This window comes from Larimichthys crocea, chromosome XXIV (genome assembly GCF_000972845.2).
Source record: "Larimichthys crocea isolate SSNF chromosome XXIV, L_crocea_2.0, whole genome shotgun sequence".
NCBI lineage: Eukaryota > Metazoa > Chordata > Actinopteri > Sciaenidae > Larimichthys > Larimichthys crocea.
Window position 1 is genome coordinate 16,170,532 of NC_040034.1, and position 20,378 is coordinate 16,190,909.

General features: G+C 37.0%; 1 protein-coding gene across 5 annotated transcripts in view; it reads right to left on the minus strand.

Annotated features, from left to right (window-relative positions):
* Positions 1 to 4,915: 4,915 nt before the first annotated feature.
* sntg2 (syntrophin, gamma 2) overlaps positions 4,916 to 20,378 on the minus strand; it is a 93,607-nt gene continuing 78,144 nt past the window's right edge. For 3 of the 5 annotated variants that reach the window (XM_027274698.1, XM_027274696.1, XM_027274697.1), the window contains 4 exons: positions 8,291 to 8,383; positions 7,380 to 7,490; positions 7,177 to 7,266; positions 4,916 to 6,111 (listed from right to left, as the gene is read on the minus strand). In XM_027274698.1, the coding sequence (XP_027130499.1) occupies positions 5,983 to 6,111; positions 7,177 to 7,266; positions 7,380 to 7,490; positions 8,291 to 8,383 (423 nt within the window). In that variant the 3' untranslated portion in view covers positions 4,916 to 5,982. Of the gene's footprint in view, positions 6,112 to 7,176; positions 7,301 to 7,379; positions 7,491 to 8,290; positions 8,384 to 20,378 lie in introns of all 5 variants that reach the window. The other 2 variants (XM_027274699.1, XM_027274700.1) reach the window with 2 other exon arrangements.

Below are 20,378 nucleotides of genomic sequence, written 5' to 3' on the forward strand. Positions count from 1 at the left end.
CATGGTTATATCTCCTTTTTTCAATTCTTTAACAGATGCGAGGTGAGTTAAAAACAAATATGATTTTAATCAAATTACTTTTTAAACCATATTTGTGTCTTTTTTTAAAATTTTTTACAATCACTCCTACTGATACTTAAATGATCTAAAATTATCAAGCATTTTAGTTGAAAATAGATTTCAGCAAGAGCCATTAAAATAGATTTACTTACAGTTTAAATGTGTGGATTCATCAGTTAAAAAACGTGGAATGCAGAGCAGCATAACGAGGACCGTTTCCCTGAAATAACCAGACATTTTTTCGGCAAAGTTAGAAGAAGTTAGAAGAGTCGAACATTCACGTTAACAATAAAGACCTATATCAACAAACCTGTCCTTATATATCCAAAGAGAGCAGGAAGCAATGGTTAAGTGAACCAGCTCACACTAGAGTAACTCAAGAGATTCTGTGTTTCTCTCCTCAGTTGACTGGTTTTCCTTATCAGCCCCTTGGAGCCCAGAGAAGAACATGACATAATACAAACACAGTACATTATTTTATTCGTCTTTTATCATTGATGCCATGTAGACATTTTCGATTCCTCATATTTTGAGAAATGAAAACCAATTTGTTCAACATAAAGTTGCTCTGTCGTATGACATATCAAAGTATATTACTGCAGGTTTGTGCCCTTTGTTCCTTTTACTGGCATGTTGGAAAAAATTGAAATCATGATTTACTTTAACCTCCTTTACATTACATTTTTAAGATTGAAGTTGTAAATATCTAATTTTACTGTTAAGGCTACTCCCCCCGGTATGTCGTTCTCACGGCTGTTCTCACAACATTAAGGGTTACCAAAGTGAAAACAAGAACAAGCTCAAGTAACCTGGCTAACAATTAATACACTAGTTAACTTTTGTACAGTTTATTTCCTGGTTTAATTCCAATTAACATTGTCTGGATTTGGGTCACAGAGGAGCGAATCCACTGGAATGAATTGATTATTGATGCAAACGTTCACTGTTAAATGCTGAACAGGCCTCACTATTTCTTGAAGAAGAGCCACATGTATGTCCAAAAATCAATTTTCATTAGGATAGAAATAAAATACTCAGAAACTAGCCTACAAATTAAACCTTAAACACTAATGAGCACCAGATGCATGCAAATCTATGCTTACACAATAATCTGTGAATGGTTGTGAGCTCAGGGTTTAGTTCGAGAAAGTGAACCCAAATGCAGACATGATGGGTAAGGTAAACAAAAAGGAACACAGGACTACAGAACTAAAAAAAGGACAGGAAATAAAGATCCTAAAAAAACCTTTTCAACATAAAACAATGAAATGATAAACAAGAAACTCAAAATCATGACAAATTCAGATTAATGGCCTTCTGATACTGACATGTGCATCAGTCTGACTTGGTTCAGAGATCTTGTTCAGAGCTTATTGTTTATCCTTGAACCGACACTCGATATTATTTATGCAAAGCTATCCTTCTATCAATCTGACATACATGATGTAACAAAACATTTTTTTATTGGTCAAAAAGACCAGTGACCCAGACCATACTGTAAATGCAATGAATATGACAGTTTGTCAGGGTTAATAATAACCTAATTCTGAAACCAAGGACATAATTATTAAAACAAAAGACAGAATCAGCAGCAGCCATTGTGGTCTTTTAGAGGGCTCATGGGTCCTGCCTCCTTCACTGTGACTCCGTTCTCCCAAAACTATTTTTTAAACTTTTAGATGCAGACTGTAGGGATTACTAACAGTGTGAAAGGCCACGGCAGCGGTCCTAAAGTTGCCCTAGAAACTTCTCCTCCTCACAAATACTTCAGTTAACATTCAGGGTCCAATGCCACCAGTGGAGTCAACTGTGAGAGTCACGGCCCATTGATAGTTGAGCAGTGTACTTGAAATTCATGCTTGACATGGTGCTGATGCAACTTTATGATGCTGTGTGCGTGTGTGTGTGTGGCAGCCGCAGAGAGTGAGTTTAGCACCAGGCCAAAGATCATCTAAGTTGTAGCTTTCTGGGCACTCTTGTCACGGTTACTTGGTTTAGCTTCAACGCAAAACTGTTTAAGCCAAAACTTCTCAACAAGTAAATCTCAGTTTGTAGAGAATGAAGTGAGTGACATCCGAAGAAATACAGTATGTATGACATGTATCTGAATATTTTGTTCTTAATGTAGTATCAGGCAGACTATTATGAAATGCAAGCGCAATCATTTAAACATAAAAAGGATAAACAAAAACGGACACTTGTACAATATAATGCAACCCAATACAAATGCAGTTTTCCACTGTGTCAGAAGGTGTTGAATCCACTTTATGGTAATTTCTGCCACTGTAGCCTGTTCTTATTTAAATATCGCAATAAATGTCCATAAATCAGTTTAGGCGACAGTCCTTCTGACTGCTGTTGCTTGTTTGCCAAGACTTTTTCCGATTTCCAAGTTACATCATTTTGTAGCATTTGAGAATAATGGACCAGCAATAAGCAGAAACTCCTTGGCCTCTTTTTTTCACCTCTTGCCTAATAATGTCTTTGAAAAATCTCTGCAAGGTAGTGACTGCCAAAGCTCAAACTTAGTGACAAATTATATTCAGTTTACCAAGGCTACAAGTTAAAGAGGGACAGTGAATTACATTTTTCTTGTAGTTCTGTTTAATAATAGATGACCATCACGGCACAGAATTAAAATAATGTATAACAGATTTCACAGTGTATTTTTAATGCACAAAGAAATGTAAACAAGCCACTATATGAATTAAATGCGATAAATGTGTCAATATAAAAAGGATAGATTATACTCAATGAGCCATATAATCATGCCATTTATCGTAGTAATGACTCACTGGTGAGCTTATGTTTTACTGATCTCAAATAACATATGCTTCAAAAGACAATTCAACCCTTTTGGGTCAGTTAAGGTAGGCAATGAGTGGGATGACAGATGCAACATTTGCCAGACAGGGCTGTAGCTATCATTGAGAACCCATTCCTTATTCTTGTTAGTAGTAAAAAGTTTTTAAACAGCCTGAAGAAGCCTTTTCATTCTGGTCATAAGCATAATTATAAAAATTGTTGGCCAGAATTGGGCAGAAAATTAAATTACAACACAGATTCACACTGAGAAGATGGCTTTGAAGAAGACAAATTTTGAATCCAAGTCAAAAGACTCTTGGCTACAACCATATTTCTCATGTTTCATGGAACATGAGGCATCCAAGTGCCTTTTAAAAATCAGAAACATGCTTGGACAACACATTTTTATTTTATTTTTTTATTTCTTAAATGGAGTCAAACATAGAATCATGACAAGTTCAATCGGATGATGAGCAATAGATTGTTCCAAAATTACCCTGTGTCCCCAGTTACATACTTGTGTAAAATAAATAAACTTTGGCCCACACAATGGATAAACAACCAAGTAGGGTGAAGGTTCCCAAGGCAGGCCAACGCAAGTACCTACAATATCGAAATCAAATGAAAGCTGACAACCATTGTCCTGTCCTTAGTTTTTAAATAAGAGTATCTCAGTATCATGGTGTGGTTGCCACAACAGTGTCATCAGTGCATCACAACAATCTAAAATGAACAGCCTGAGTAGGAAAAAAGGTGAGAACCCATCAGACAGTCATGATCAGTCCTTGCATAACAACTTACGTAATTTATAACCTTCATGCTCACCGCCAACAGCACAGAGTTCAACTGTTTAAATTATTACTGATTTAATTTCACATGATACAGAATTATATTGTCCTGTTCCCTGTGAGTACAAAATGTGACACATTTTTAATTTCAGTGTTATCTGATACGGTTTCTTGGTGACATTTTAGCCAATGTTCTTGTTTCCTGATAAAACTTATCTGCATTGCTGGTGGCAGAGTCTGCCATTTCTGCCCAATATGCAAATATGACAGAGATAATGATGCTTGTCGTGTAAAAATCACCAGAGAAAGCCAGAGTTCAATCTCCTGCAGGAATGCCTCCAGCGTGGCCTGGATATCAAATGCAACCTGTCATCACTTACCAGTGGGAAGCCAGTGAGGGATTATGTCCTTTAAGGTGCACAAGAAACACTGTGCACTGTGTCAGGCTGCCTATGTTGAGGTGGGACCTGAAGGGGGGGGTGGCAGCATCTACATCTCTGTGATCTGTGTGTGATATGCTTTTCAGATGAGGCTCCACTCAGTGACCAGAAGCAGCTGCTGACTTCTTGTATCAAAGGAACCCCCACTCCAGCTTTAGTTACCCATGTGAAATATGTGCCAAAGGAAGAGTTTGACATTTTAGGAAATGCACTTATTCGGTTTCTTGCTGAGAGTAACATGAAAGATCAATACCTTGAACCTGTCCATTAAATATGAGTCTGCAGCCATGTTAACTTAGCTATGCATAAAAACTGGAAATAACAGAATCAGCATCTAGTTTAATTTATACAAAGACTAAATTGTAAAAATGAAGAAATCTGGTTTTAATGAAGTAATTTTAAGTATATAGTTGCCTGACAACCTAATGGTGCCAACAAGACTCCGGAAAATCACTGTGCCCCTGCAAGAAATATAAAGTAAACCCTGTAAAACTAACTCTCAGCATGGAAGTGAATAAGATTATTTTTCAAAAAACGATTCCTTTAAAATAATGTGTAAGGTAACATTACATACCAAGTGTAATGATAAAATCATCTGGATGAAATAAGCCTGTTACTGAATAAGTGTTACGCTGCAGTTCAGCTCATTTTACACCAAACAACACATAACTTCTGGCATTAAAATCAGACAATCTCAAGTGAACATAAGTCCTTTGTAAATTAATGTCAACTGAGATTTTCTGTTCAGCAGCAAAAAGGTTACAGAGATAGAGCAGGAGATGAGCAGTACCACTTTTCCTACAGGGAGCTGTGACATGTCTCGACGACAGGGAGTTGTGCTTTATGAGCAATTTATTGAAAAGACAGCAAATATGCATTTTAACACAGAAATCATTACATGAAGGAACTGAAGACATTCACTGTATTCAAACGGGAGTTGACAAAAGTGGGTCGTTAACAATATTTTGAATACTGTGACCTCATTGGCCAGATAGATTTAAACTCAGGCCTTTTTCCTTTATTAGATACAAACGATGGACACACTAACACAAACATCATACAATTAAACCTCAGCCAATAAAGTAGCAATGCAGTAAATGCTACCCTGTGAAGCTGATCATGTTTAGCTTTAGTTGGGAAAATATCAGAGATGCGTTCATTCAATTAAGGGGTTATTTGGAGGCTTATTAGGCTACATTATATTGTAAGGTGTTTGTGTCACCCCCTTCCCACAATCACACACACAACAACAAAAATCTAGTAAACCAAAGAAGTGGGAAAGGAGAAAGGTTACCTTTTCATTACTGTTCAATGGTGGATTTGAAGAAAAGAAAATCCCTGTCAAAGGTCTGTGGCAAATGTGAATTCCCCCTGTGACAGTAAGCCAGCATCAGATCTATTTTGTCAGTTAAAATGTACCTCCTCACTGGATGTAGGTACAGCATCATAACTCTTCATAGATAGGACTTCAGCTGAGATCTTCTGCTTAACACAGTGGCAGTTGCTATATTTGGCAATTTGCGTCATGTTGTCGAATGTATGGCAGTTACACACCATATGGTATCATGTGTGCTGCCTTTAAAAGTGACAATAGACAAATAACCTCCGATTAGAATCAGTGCCCATTATGTCATGAGAGAAAAAATATCAAAGAAATGGAAGAACCGTGAATCACTTCAAATTGTGTTTTTTCCTCAGTTGTCAAAAATTAAATAACATCTTCCTTCCACAATTAAGTCATACATTATCTACCTCTACAGTCGCTTACAAAGGATTTTTTCAGTAGTTCATACAAAAATAGCAAGAACAAGATATACATATTAATTGGCTCTGTGCATAAAATACTGCTGATTTGCCACAGGTGCACATGATGATGAGGATGTGTCTTCTTAACTGTTCATGTAATTTCCAGGGAAGCTTTGACTGCACATAAAGAGAGGGTCCATGGAGGCCACTTTGGCAGCGATAAAAGAATGTATACAGTGGAGGACTGCTGTTAGATTAGCAAACTCTAGTTCCTAGAACACAGAAGAAAGAGAGACACGCATCGATCAGTACATGACGGTTATACCTTAAAAAGGACCAGTGTGTGACCATTGTGTACGATTTAGTGGCATCCAGCGTCGAGATTGCAGATTGCAACAAACTGATGTATCATGTAGGAGAACCTACGGTGGTCACGAAACTTGCGAAAGGACCTATTCCAGAGCCAGTGTTTGGTTTGTCTGTTACATTAGAAACATGGCGGAGCAACATGGCGAACTCTGCATGGTGCAACCACTCCCTCTGTAGATATAAAGGGCTTTCAAAGGTTTTTAGGTGATTGTATATTAATGAAAACATACATTTTGCTTTGTCTCTGCCATTGTCAAGTCAAACCCAAAAGACACTGAAAACTGGCGGAATCGGAGGTCGATGCAACTTGCTGCCCACCTGGCATATTAAAGCGGCACACACAACAGGTGACGGAGAGAGAAGCGTGCAACAAACAAAGGAGACGAAAAAAACAAGTGGAAATTACAAACCAGAAGAACCGAAAACGGTGTGCAAAAGTCACAGAGTGACATCGACAATCCCCAGAAAGGCAGCCGTTAAGAAGCCGAAGTTTCCTAAGCTCACCAAATGCCGCTGTTAAACGTGCTCATGCTTTGTTTGGTGCTCACCTGAGCTGCTCGGTCATAGGTGAGGCTAGTTTCTTGCTCACCTGAGCTGCTCGGTCATAGGTGAGGCTAGTTTCTGCTTAGTTTGTATAAATGTCTGTTTATTTTCTATTTGAATTAGTTTCTACATTTTGCTTCACTTTGAAATAATGATAAAAGAATAATTTAAAAGTTTAAAAAATGTATTTTCATTGGTTTAAAAAGATGGTTAAAAAGGCTCTAGAATGTAATAGAAAAGAGCTATGATAAAATGTATTTAACTATAAAATATCGATAAAATACACTTGGGAAATGCACTTTTGGGGTTTTGAAATATTTATGAGTGTATTTACTGTATGCATTGGCAAATGGCACAAGTAAGGTCATTTCTTTTGTGTTTGTTATTTAAAGGTTTTTCACCTGCCTGATAACTGCCCATACTACCTTTTGAAAAAATCCATTGTGGACTCTGGGTCGATGCCTCCTCCCTGTCAAGTGGGGAGTTGCACATTGGAGTGACTTGACAGCCATATTCTGCCAACAGATGCCCCTCAATCACACACTGGTCCTTTAAATAACAAAATATGTATATATAATGAAGAAAAGAAAATGAAGAAAAATGATGACGAAAAGAAAACATTCATTACCTTCATTTCTATTTGCTTGCTTTCCGCATTCTTGAAAAGGAGTTTTACCCTGGTTTTTCCATCATCCGAGGAGCCTTTAAGTTGAGAGAACTTATATCGCCACAGTACAGTCTACAAAGAAAAGTATTAGCAGTACAGGAATTTCAATCATTCATTTATATACCATGTCAGTGTTATGTTATTTTCTATCCTTAGGTTACACAAGGTTACGTGTGGGCCTTGAGGTCCTCAGTATTAATTGTTTGGCTTTCACTCTGTGCCAGCCTATCTCAACACTGTGGTGGCCAGGGTCGAAGAGACCTATTGCTGCCTTCCTAGTCATAATAGATATTTTGCCGTTGACGTTCCAATCTGTGTAAACAAACATCTGTGTCTACAGACTAGAATATGTTGACAATAACACCTCCATGAGTAAAAACATTCTCTTTGACTAATTCTGGGCGTGTAGTATTTGTGGTGTTATCTTTGGCCTTTGACTTCAGCAATTTCTCCACAACAGTCAGACTACAGAGATCCCTGCATATATGAATAAAAGAACATTATTACTTTGGAAATCAGGGCCATATCATTCTTGCAGTGATTCAGTGAACATAAAATTTACCCTCTCAAATTGTAGCATGGCTGCCAAAATGATCTCAAAATGTATCTTTAATGCCCATTCTCTAAAGATACAATAAATCACCACTTTATTGTGGAAAGTCCACCATGCAAAATGATTGACATTTAGTCACAATCTCACAATCTTTCTACTTTGTTTGTGACTAATTCAGAGTTATTTGAAATACTACGATGGAAGCCTAAGTAAATAAGAAAAAGTATACAGTCTATAAAACTGCAGTCTTGTGAGATTAAGGGAACAACAGCAAAGAACCAGGATGTTGTCAGCAACTGTGAACGCAGTAATACTTCACCTTTGAAGTTCCTTCTGAGCAGGTGAAGCCTGATCCGAAATCTATAGTGAAGCACAGTACATTCCCATGGCTGCTACACATGTAGCTTTTGGACTGTTGAGAGAGAATTGATATTCATTAGCATTACAATTTTCATATTTCTGTGCAAATAGAACTGTGGTACATTTTTCTATTTGACCATCAAAGACATAGAAATACCACAGAAGCACATTTTACATGCTGTACATGTTAGTACTATATGTAAATAAATCATACCTTCATTTTTTCCCTCCCATTTGTGGCAGTAAATGCATTCCACTATTACCAGGGGATGAATCCATAATTCACTTAGTATTCATTATATATCTCAGTCCTCATTCACTGATTTCTTTGGCAGAAAATGCATTTCTCATTTTCAGGAGTTTCGTGAGACTTCTTTGCACACAAAAGGTTTATTTCTCTCAAATTTTGTTCACAGATTTGTTGAAAATCCTATACCCAGATAATCCATCCACCTGACAAGTGTGGCATTTCAAGGTGTTGATTACACAGCATAGCTATTACGAGTGTGCCTTGGAGTTTTTTTTTATTAGGCAATGAACTACAGATTTTTTTACATAGGTCTACAGATACAAACCAGGCATGCACCATACTTTGCCTGATTGGAAGCAGCAGAATGGGGCATATCATGACTTTACTCCTAAAAATAAAAAGATATTAATGTCTCTTTTTCAAGGTGAGGAGAACTTAACCTAAAATAAAATAAATTCTCTTAGTGTTGCATCTATATCTGTGTTGAGTGAAGGCTTTTCTCCCTACAACACTTTTAATAGCAGGTATAACTACTATTATTAATAATGTCTTCAGTCTGTTTAGGTCAGTCAGTAAGCCAAGTTAGAGAACCAGCATCCATATTTGCAGAGCCCGCCAACAGGCACATCTGAGTGGAATGCATCCTTTAATTAATTTTAGGTGTACCAGTTAAAGTAAAAATGTCCAGAGAGGTGCTCATCAGGAAGATATATTTAATGGAATAATCAAGCTGTGACCACTCAGGACTGAATAAAGGTCTATCTTCAGCCGAATAAACTTCAATGGAATCAACTGTGACAGACAAATTTGACAAACAGTCCAGCCTGCTAACTGATAATTAGCTTTCAGCGCAGTCTGACTCATTATGGAATTTAATTATGTATTGTGTAAAACAGCAAAATGCCAGGCAGGAGTTAACAACATAGTTAAGAGAAAAGAAGGTCAGGGAGCTATTGTGACATGCATCTTAGCAGTTAGCTCACTGGCTACTGTAATTCACCAACAAACTTTAGAAATATGGGATTTAATGTTTTGCACATCATCACATTTTGTTTCTATTTACATTTTACAGAGTGTGCCAACATTTTTTTGGAAATTGTATGATTTCTAGGTATTAAAGATTTGGAAACCACCAATAAATGTGCATGCATGTGGATATAAAAAAAGCGTTAATATGTGAAACCAGTCTTATAAAGATCCATTGTCTCATCCAGCTTCGCACAGTATGTATGAAACATTATTGGGTCATGAATCCTCATACTGACAGGGTTTGCTTGTTGTATTAACTATATTTTCCGCTCAAAAAATGTTGAAAACTTTGTTAAAGTGCCAGTCTGACTCGCTTTTTTTTTGTCCCATGTGAGCTGTTGGAAAAAAACAGTATTCTGCACAGCTTCATGATAATGTCAAGACACATGACAGTGAAAAACCATTTTAAAAACCATAAATCTTTAACATTCATTTTGCTGCTGCAAAAACTAACAAGCACGTGTCTTACAATTCTTTTCACAGGTCTTTTGAAAGCACTGATGTGTAGGCTTTCTACTCTCTGCAGTGCAATAACCTGAAAGCCTTTTTTCCTACGTTTTAATTTTTCCCGTTATGTTGTCCACTCTGCCATGCCATGTCATGCCATGAATGCCATGAAATGTATTTTGATTTTATGTTTGTGCTATATTCCTTTTTATTTCCCCCTCACTTGAGAACACAGCGGGGACATGGTGATTTCAATTATAGAGTGCAGTGTGCAGTGAATATGGCATGGGACTGTACAGTCCTTTCACTGAAAGCCTTTTCTACTCACAGACCTCAATCCCTTAGTGGTGTCGTGAATTCATCTGTGACAGGGATAAAAAAAAAAAAAGTAACAGGCCAGCTGCTAAGTTCTTCCTGTCACCACATATAAGACAGTGACTTACACTTCTCTAATTGGGAGAGATTTTTTTCTGTGGGAATTAGCAACATAACATTTCTTTTCTGAAGAAAATCTCCTTAACTAAGCCTGACAGAAGTAAGGGCATGTATGGAGAAATAATAAAACGTGTCATAATTTTTTTTTTTTCCATGTGTGTGTAGTGTTGCACTGCATCTGTCTTTTCCTAATTTGCAGTAAGAGGAGATAAAAGTGAGAGAGTTAAAGTAGGATATAAGACTCACAGCTGCATCTTTTGAAACTGGTCATAAATCCACTAAAAGGAAGCTGTTACATACACACTGAAAGAAACACAAGCACCAACTGTGTGAACACGGCACAGAATTTAAAGAGTAACTCAACACTAAGCTGATACTACCTTTCCACTGAGCTCTTCTGGTTTGAAATTCCCCATTTGTCTCACCGCACCCAGCATCACTGTGTGATGTGTCATTCCCATCAGGCATATCATGGTACACAAACCGCACCCTGTGTCCAAATGGATGTCACCCAAAGACATTCTGTACACTGTAAGTATTGTTTAAAAAACAAAACAGGTTTTGTGGTTTGAACACTGCTCGATCTAGTACTAGTACTAGTACTAAACAAAACAATTCATCTTCTGTCTGAGTTTTGTCTTTATTCTTTATACGGATCCCCATTAGCTTCCAAAAAAGTGTTCCCCAGTCTTTCTGGGGTCTGCACAAGAAAATAATAAGACAACAATTTAAAATAACACACTATAAATAATACAAGAAAATGCAATACAAACCAAATGTAAATAATCATACAATAGTTAGGTCAATTTGTTTAATAACGGCTGTTATCTATCTAGTGCAAACCTCCAGGTGTGCTCATATGGTACAGTATCAGCTGACCTAGACAAATTAGAGAAGAGCAAAAATAAAGCTAACACCGTGAGGCAAACAACATGGACTTTGTACAGCTTTCAGACTTGGCTAAGTCTCAAAAATATTCAACATCTACTAGATCAAAGCAAGCTGTGTAGCAAGCTATGGTTCAGGAAATTTTTTTTTTTTGGCAGCAGCGCAGTCCCATTCTATTTGGTCATAGGCTGAAAATAATCATGCAAAATATATATATTTTTTTTTGTTTCATTGACTTTTTAAAAGAAAATCTGTTTTTGATCTGTCTGCAGATTCCAGGCAGAGATGCTCTATAAAGAACAGTTCTCTTTCATACAACTCGTTCCACTCACTTAACATGTTATATACTCATGACAAAAACCAGTAAATATTAGTTTTTCCACAAAAGAAGTGTGGTGTATTATTCCAAATGACAGTTGGCATGATTAACAGAAGACTAGATTTCAGTTTAGCTTCCACTATTTACCAAGATTGAGGACTACTGACTGAGTAGCATACCACTTTTACAAGACAAACAGGGATTACAAAATTGTATGGCATGTGTATTCACCACTATAAGACGCCAAAAGTTAAATATGACACACCTTGGCGGCTGACTGTGAGCTAAAAGGCCCCATCAAAGCCATGTTGAGTTTCATCATCTCCAAAAAAGAAGAAAAAAGGAGAAAATGAGAGGGAAAATGCAGGCTGGACAATTTTGTCAATTATACCCCCTACAACTGCACCATCAGCAATGTTTATGTAATGCACACATCCAGTCAGTTTGAAGGTTACTCAAAGTTGGACTCTGCTGAGTGCTCCTCAAAAGCCACGGGAGGCGAGCCTAATTGGCTGGAGATCATAGAATCACAAGGAAATTGAAATCCTTCATCACTCCCAAAGGATGGTGTTCCACATTTTCATCATTAAAGACTGAAAAATGCTACATTATCATATTTCATATTGTTTGCACTCGCACCATTCAGACCTGACTTAGTAAGTAAGAAGTAAGTAAATGTAGAGTCACTTAAAGAGTGCAAAGTCATTCAACTCTGCTGTTATTATCGGTCTCGGGCAATCATAAATGAAAACTGTGTTACAGATCATTAAAATATACAAGGACATCATCTGATTTCTCTCCAAATATTTGCAAAACAACTTTAAACCACATTCATGTTTGTCATCAGGTCACATTGTTTGAGATGTGGATCCATCAGGTTGCTTAGACTGGATTTCAAACTATCCTTAATGTCACTTGAAACTTCACAGGCAACTCTGATGTCACACCCAGAGTGGGTTCAGCCCTCATTTTCTAGCTAAGAGCTAACTGTGTGACTGCAGCATCAAACACCTCTGCGTATTATCATTCCCCTTTGAAGCTAATGTTGTGTGCTGCAGCAGAGGAGTTCTGCATTGGGACTGGATATTGTTACAACAAAAGACAAAGAGGGTAGCATATCCATATTCTTCATCTATCCTGCAGCTTGCATTCGTGTCTGTGTTGGAAAAACACTAGTTAATGGACATGTCCAAATCTTTTTGCTGCTGACAGCAAGTGATGCAAATTGATTAGCATTAAACACACAACTCCAACCAGTTCACTTGGACTTTTGCTCAGGAGGTGATCTTTCATGTAGGATTTTTATCTTGGTAAGTGCTAAAATCTTTGCTCCTGTGCCTCTTCATCATGTGACTGTACTGTTTCCATCTATCTTGTAGCACAAGGTGCAGAGAGAAGAGACAATCTAATTAATGTTCAGCTTCTTAAGGATCCACTCCAAGTTTATAATCTAATCTCAACATGGCACTACTGAATATCATATCTTTCACCAACAAATCATCTTTAATGTTCTCATTAATGATAATAAAATAGACTGCATTATCTTATGGAAACTTTGCTGGCAAGCTATGATAACCACCCAACAAAGTAGTAAGAAGTAAGAAAATGGAAGTATGTTTTCAGCTTTTTCCTCAAGCCCCCCCTATATGGATTACCATATATATTCTATCATATATCTCTATCATATCTTCTAATATAATCTATTATTGGAATATAAAATGGGAACCCTGTAAAAAGGGGTTTTAAAGCTGCAGTAGGCAATATTATTTTATTATAATTTTAGTTGATAAGTAACTCTTTCTGACCATTCAACTACAGAGAGGTAGCTAGCACATAACTGCCTAATCAAAGCAACTCTGTACAAACAAGAGTCATCTGGGTTCTACATATCCTCGTTTCCAATACACCCTTGCACTGCGATGGTGTAGTATTAAATAAGCCCGCAGAAGGAAGACCTTGTAGTAAGAGAAGACAGAGAAAAATTAAGTTCTAAATAAAAACAGAGATCAGATGAGGGTCAACGTCAGGGAGGAGCATGGGGCTGAAAAGTGAGATAAAGTGCTTGGTAGTTTGACTTTTTGGTCCAAACTGCTGCATCATTTGGTAGGAGGACCTTATCAGAGTGATACAAAGCTGCAGAGAGCATGACAGAAGGTTTGTATTTTATATATTCAAATTTCCTATTTCAGCTTCAAATAGCCTAAGCACCTAGTGACAACATATTGGGCTAAATACTGCTGTCCGAGTAAAGTCAGCATCCATGTATAAGACTTTATTTAAAATTGTAATTATCTAATGATATGATAGGTGTAGGCTGCATAATTTCATTACCACAAGGGACCTCCTCTGAAGATAAAATGTGTATAAAAATGTTCATCTGAACATGAAGGCTAAATGTCTCACTCATGAAATCAGAATTTGAGGCTATAAAAAAGCTGGTCTTTCTTCCTTCCATGGTTGGATTATTAGGGGTTCATTTCTGCTATGCCCAGGTGCTTAGGGAAATTACAGTATGCAGTGCCTGAATAGCGCAGTGCCCACAGAGCCTTGCATGAAGGAAATACAATGTGCTCTGATTTTCTAACTGTGGCTGCTAAGTCAACACATGAATTAAATATTTTTGTTCAGTGATTCCCCTTCTAACAATGACAGCGTGGTACCACAGCATGTTGGTGGTCGCAGTTGGAGTGTTTTAAGTCAACATTGTTTTCTCTTTCCAATCATGCACATATGGGCATCCAGAGAGCGGAGGCACACTAGCGGAGGCACACTAGTTAATTAAATAGTGATGCTAATGAGTTTGAGCAGTAATAGTTATGAACTGGGAAATGGTTTGTTTTTTATATATGCTGAAGGCATGAGTCCGATGGAAGGTCAAACATTCACTCCTTTTATTATACTTTCTTTGTGACTCATCACAATACATTTAGGATGCCTACTTCTATGGCCATGACACTGAGTCTCCCAGTTTGTCTGGTCCAGTGTAGTGGAAACACGTCTGAATATTTTACTTTGAAAAGCTTAGAGAGATGCCTTTTTGTGCTGCTCAAAGATGGGGATAATAACTTGACATAGATTTGCAGAATCAACCATTTTCTCCTCATCCATGAAGCCATTTTTCTTGTAAAACATTTGAACCATTTTCAAATACTTTTCAATAAAGCATAAATCTTAGCATTATATAGCCTGTCCGAGTAAAGCCAGTTACAGACCAAACACACAGATAAGCTTATAATCCTACAAAGCAGTTAACTAAGATGGTATGGACGACACTGGAATATAAATGTTTTTTTGCTACCTCTGTTGTCTGTATTATTTTTTGTCAGCCTTGATATTTTTCCCCAAAAGAGAGTGAACTTATGTACACAACTTTTAGAATTAAAAAGATGCACAAAATTAACCTATGCACTGTTCTCCTCTTCAGTTGTCCACCGTCTGCCAATTCTATCTTGCTACCCTGTGGATGATGGAGACTCACTGCAAGTGCCTAGCTACTTACCTACCTACCTACAACGTGAATGAGGAGGCACATGACTGTGCTACCAATGTTTTTTCGAACCATTTTGCTGATCAACAGTTGTGGGAGTAATGTGCAAAAGGCATAGCAAGAGAAGACAGCTTCAACATGTTTGGAAGACATCAAGAAAACACACTGTTTTGACAAGAAATACTGCATGAGGACTAACTGGCTTGTTGAGCAAATGCACATGATTACCTTCTGCACCTACAATAAATAGCGTACAGGTCTAATCCTTTCATCATGCTCTTAGATGGAATAAAAATGTATTAACAAAACTATCCCAGGAAAATTGTTGGCTAAGGTCAGTCAGAAAATTTGACCACAATTGGTAGCAAACTATACATCATCAAAATAGGCAAAAAAACCAACAAGCAAAAAAACAGCAAAGGCAAATCGAACTTTATGTATTAAAATCTACATGGTTTCTGTTTCTCTTGTACGCATAAAAAATGTCATACTGTATATAAAACATACAGGTTCCATTCCACACTGAAGCAATTTTTTAAGCTTTAGGATTAGCATGTGCAGAATTAACTAGAGAGTGTAATGAGTCCAGAAGAATTAAGACTCTAAACTCTCAGTGACCACATGAGCTCTCCGAGCATAAAGGGATTATACATGCTTCCTAAGACTTTCAGACGGATGGTTTTTGCTACAGAGCAAGTGTCCTGTCCCAGAGTCAACCATGCTGCTTGCTGGTTTAATACTCATATACTGTATACCATACCAAAGGACAGCCAGTGAAATAGGAAGCCATTTAATTATATCTAGTTCCAATGTTGACCCGGAAAGGATTTCAGTCTGCTGGTGATTCAAATATCTTCTGACAGGTGTTCTGCTTTGTAATATTTATAAATGTCCCTACTTAAGGGTCCCAAGAACCAAAGCCCTTAGGCTTCATAGCATTTTTAGCCTTTATCTTTGGTTGACCGCACTGGGAATCGGGTAAAATTATAAAAGGCACCTCTGACCATTTTATGAAGAGTCTGAGCCGACATGTGGCATACTTTCTTAATTCCTGAATACAATGTATGATCATGGCTACGTGGAAGCTTTAAAACCTCAAAGAAAAACTGATGATTCAACAGACATGGACGCACTTAATACATTACTTGAAAAGAAATAGGAAATAATTCAACAGTGCTGCAAACAGAAATGTGTTTAGTTGTCCACTATTCAGAGTTTGTTGCAAATACTTTGTCCTTGAGTAACACCTGAAAATTCTGTCACCACAATACTTTTTCAGATAATGTTGTTCTGCATTTAATGTGAGACAAACACAGGTGCAAAAGGAGCTTCATATAATAGCAGTATTGAGTGATTTTTCTGTGTGTTCTGTGGGGCGAGGAATGTTTTCATAACAGGTTCAGTGAAAGTTTTTTTCTGTAATATTGGCTTTCTTTTTTTTTTCAACAGTGCAGAAAATGTATTATGGAAAACAAATGTGTTCGAGAACATCAGGTGTGGTGTTTAGCCCTTTTGAACTACTGTGATAGTCCATACTAAGAGAGAGTCACTCAACTAAGAGAAACAACAGGCATTACTTTATGAAGGTCAGTGAATCTGTAAAATTTCCAGAACTTGGAATGTGTCTTAATGTGCAGTCAGAAAAACCATCAAACACTATGATGAAACTGATTCATGAGTCAAGGAACACAAAGAATGGATATTAAAAAAGTAGAAATTGTTCCTTTGTTCTGATGAGTTCAAACTTGAGATTTTTGGTTTCCAGTATTTGTCTTTGTGACATGCAGAGAAGGTGAACAGGTGGTATCTGCATGTGTGGTTCCCATCATGAAACATGAAGACTAGTGACACTGGCGAGTATTAAAAATTCAAGACACACTTAACTGGCATGCCTACCTTAGCATATTGCAACATGTGATCCCATCTGGTTTACCCTAGTGGGACCATTACTTGTTTTTTCAACAGGACCATGATCCTAAACACACCTCCAGGCTATGAAAGGGTTATTTGACTGAGGAGGAGAGTGATGACCTGGCCTCCACAATCACCCAACATAAACCCAATTGAGATGGTTTGAGATGAGTTTGACTGCAAGGTGAAGGAAAAACAGCCAACAAATGCATATATGAGAACTCCCTCAAGACTTGGAAAATCATTCCAGGCCGCTACCCCATGAAGCTGATTGAGAAAATGCCAAAAGTGTCCAAAGATGTCATCAAAGCAAAGAGGCTACTTTGAGAAATCTAAAATCCAAAACATATTTACCACAAAATTCCACAAGTTGTTTAAAAATGTATCTTTTTCCGTCTTAATATACAATGTAGAAAATATTAAACACTGAATGAGAAGGTGTGGTACTGTATAGATATTTGTAGAGATTAAGAGTGACCTATAATTTGTTTAGAATCATCTCATCTGTGTTTTCACAAACTTAAAGCTTCTATCATATTTGTGGGGGCATTTGTTTGAGCAGACTGCCCTCTTACCATTCAATTCACAGAGCTCATTATCTTTATTCATTGTAAATAATGCAGCTGGCATTACTGAGTTGTCTTAAAGAATTGGATACTTACACAAATAAACATGTTGCTGTTGCATAATAATGTGGAAAAAAGTGTAATTGCACTGTGACAGTGAAAGGGGGAAGAAACAATGTATTGTTGATTAAATAAATCAGCTTCTGTAATGACTCTAATGTTTAGTTTAAAAAAATGGATAATTCAAAAGTTTTTTTAAATGTCTTGCTTTTATTGCTTTAGGTATTTGACAACTGAATGTGTCAAACACTGCCTTTATGGCAGTGAGTATTCATTATTTTCAGAGAACTGTTTTGAAACACCAAAACACTATGTTCTTCAACAATTCAATACAATTCTCACCACCTTGGTTCTAAGACTCAGTAAAAAGAATACAGATTACAGATAATATTGAACTGGCTGTCAGTTGTCTACTCTGTTCAGGTGGAAAAATCTTACCAACATACTTCCATTCACACCTTCAGCTCCAAAGTGTCATTCACATGCTCGCATTGTTGAAATGAACACATTCAAAACATCTGCGCATATGAATGTCAAATTAACCATAAACAAGCTCCAGCAGGCATTTCTTGCTCATCTAAGGCACAATTGATTGCATTAGTGTGATTTAATATTTAATACCTCAGGCTATGAACTTTGTTGGATTCCCTGCTGTGTGTTAGCATACTTCCTGAATCAATAATGTCTGCTAAGTCATAATGGAAACTATATTCTGCGTGTTGCTAATGCTAATAGGTATTGCCCAGTTGTTTTCAAAGAACTGTATTGAAAGTAGCATGTAAGTGTCTGAGCGACTATCTGTGAAAAATAGCAATTAATGACACATTTCACACATGCATCAAGCAATCAAAAGTTTCATGTAGGCTTAATGAACTTTAAAAGTGTTTGTAAAAGTAAATCATGAATATTTAAACACAATCAAAGATAAAGACAATAAAACTTGAAGGTCTGCACTCATCTGTCTCTTCAGTGTTTTCCAATTACTGTTCATGTTAGAGCCTTTCGATGGACACGAGTCCGCTGCTTCTGAGAATCACTTAACAATCCACTCTCCACAAAAGTTGATCGCCTTTACACTTTAAACATATTTGCTTAAGAAGCAATTTAATGGCTCATTGATGTGGAGACTAATTCTTTAGGTTACTCCAGCTAAATACATTTAAAGTAACAATAACATTTATGAAAAACAGAGCACTTCGGAGCTTTCAATTTTAAATTCAATTAACTTCTTAATCAGAATTTTTTTTTTTAAACACCACAGAACCTAAAACGTGTCAACAGAAAAGAGCTTTTGCAATCACTTCTCACTGATGAAGCATTAAATTGGTGGGAAGGGACAGTACTGATTAGAAATTAAAAAAAAAAAAAGTTTTACACTAAGTGGTTAACTCCAGTGTAAGCACTGCTATTCATACAAATGCTGACTTAACTAACATTGTGAGGGGATTTTCTATTCTAGTATGCCACATTTGAGGCATAGAGTGGTCACTGTAAGGATAGTATCAAATCTTACATTGTTATGGGGACACAACTTTCTCTCCTTGAGACACAGAGCAGCTGTGTTTTGGAGAGCAGGCACCCGTCTGATAATTTCTATGGTAACCAATAGGGATAGGGATATCTCACTCACTAGACACAATGGTAGGCACACAATGTAGAAGTCTCTACAGAGTCAGATAGCAATATAGAGTAGAGTAGTTGTGGCACTATTTAGAGGGCATATAGATGAGCCAGAGAGGACACTTTCTTCAAAATTAAGGCGGAATCATGTTATGACAAGTGTATTGATAAATGCTCCATTCCCCTCGATCAAGCTTCAATAAACCTTTCAGCATAAAATATCTTAGACATCTTGGACTAAAACCTGCTTTTAATATTTTTCGTCATGTTAGCTTTGCATTCCTATCCATTCTACAACATACAATAGAGGATTTTTTTTTTTCAAATTGTTTTCCAACAACAGACAAATGACTTTATTAAAAAAAGTTAAAACTACAACTAGCCCAAAACTTGGCAGAAGGGTGACCCAAGGAAGAACCCATTGAATTCCGGAGCACACAAATTATTTTTCAGTGTATATGTAAATGAACTGCATTTGTTGTGCCAAGTGTGGACACGTTATAGTTAAAATGTACGGCGTGCCATGACTAAACATACCACAAAACTAAACCTCAAACATCGATGTAGAAATAAACTCGGCAGGTATGTATGAAATAAGCAATCAGAGGTGATTTTTCCAGATTATTCTGTAATAATTATTCTGTGATTTTCTGCACATTGTAATCAAAGTGAATGGTGTGCACAGTTGGGTATCAGAGAAGACTGGGGTACTGACCTAAATGGAGGTCTGCACTCTCCATGGGCTCTTTTAGTTTCTGATAGATTTGGTCAATTTATTATGATATAATAGGCTAATTGGACACATACAGTAGGGCTAAGGGGCAACAAACGTTGGCAGCATCATGGAGCCTTAATTGTATCAGTTATAACACACATTGGGTGCGTCATACAGATGGAATAAGTAGTAGTAGTTACAGTATGGGGGAACAGTTTCTACAAGTAATTATTATGGGTAATAATTTGTTCTGAATACAGAAAAACACTTTTTCTGATAAAGAAACCAACAGTCTGCATCTCTGTTTTATTATCAAAAAG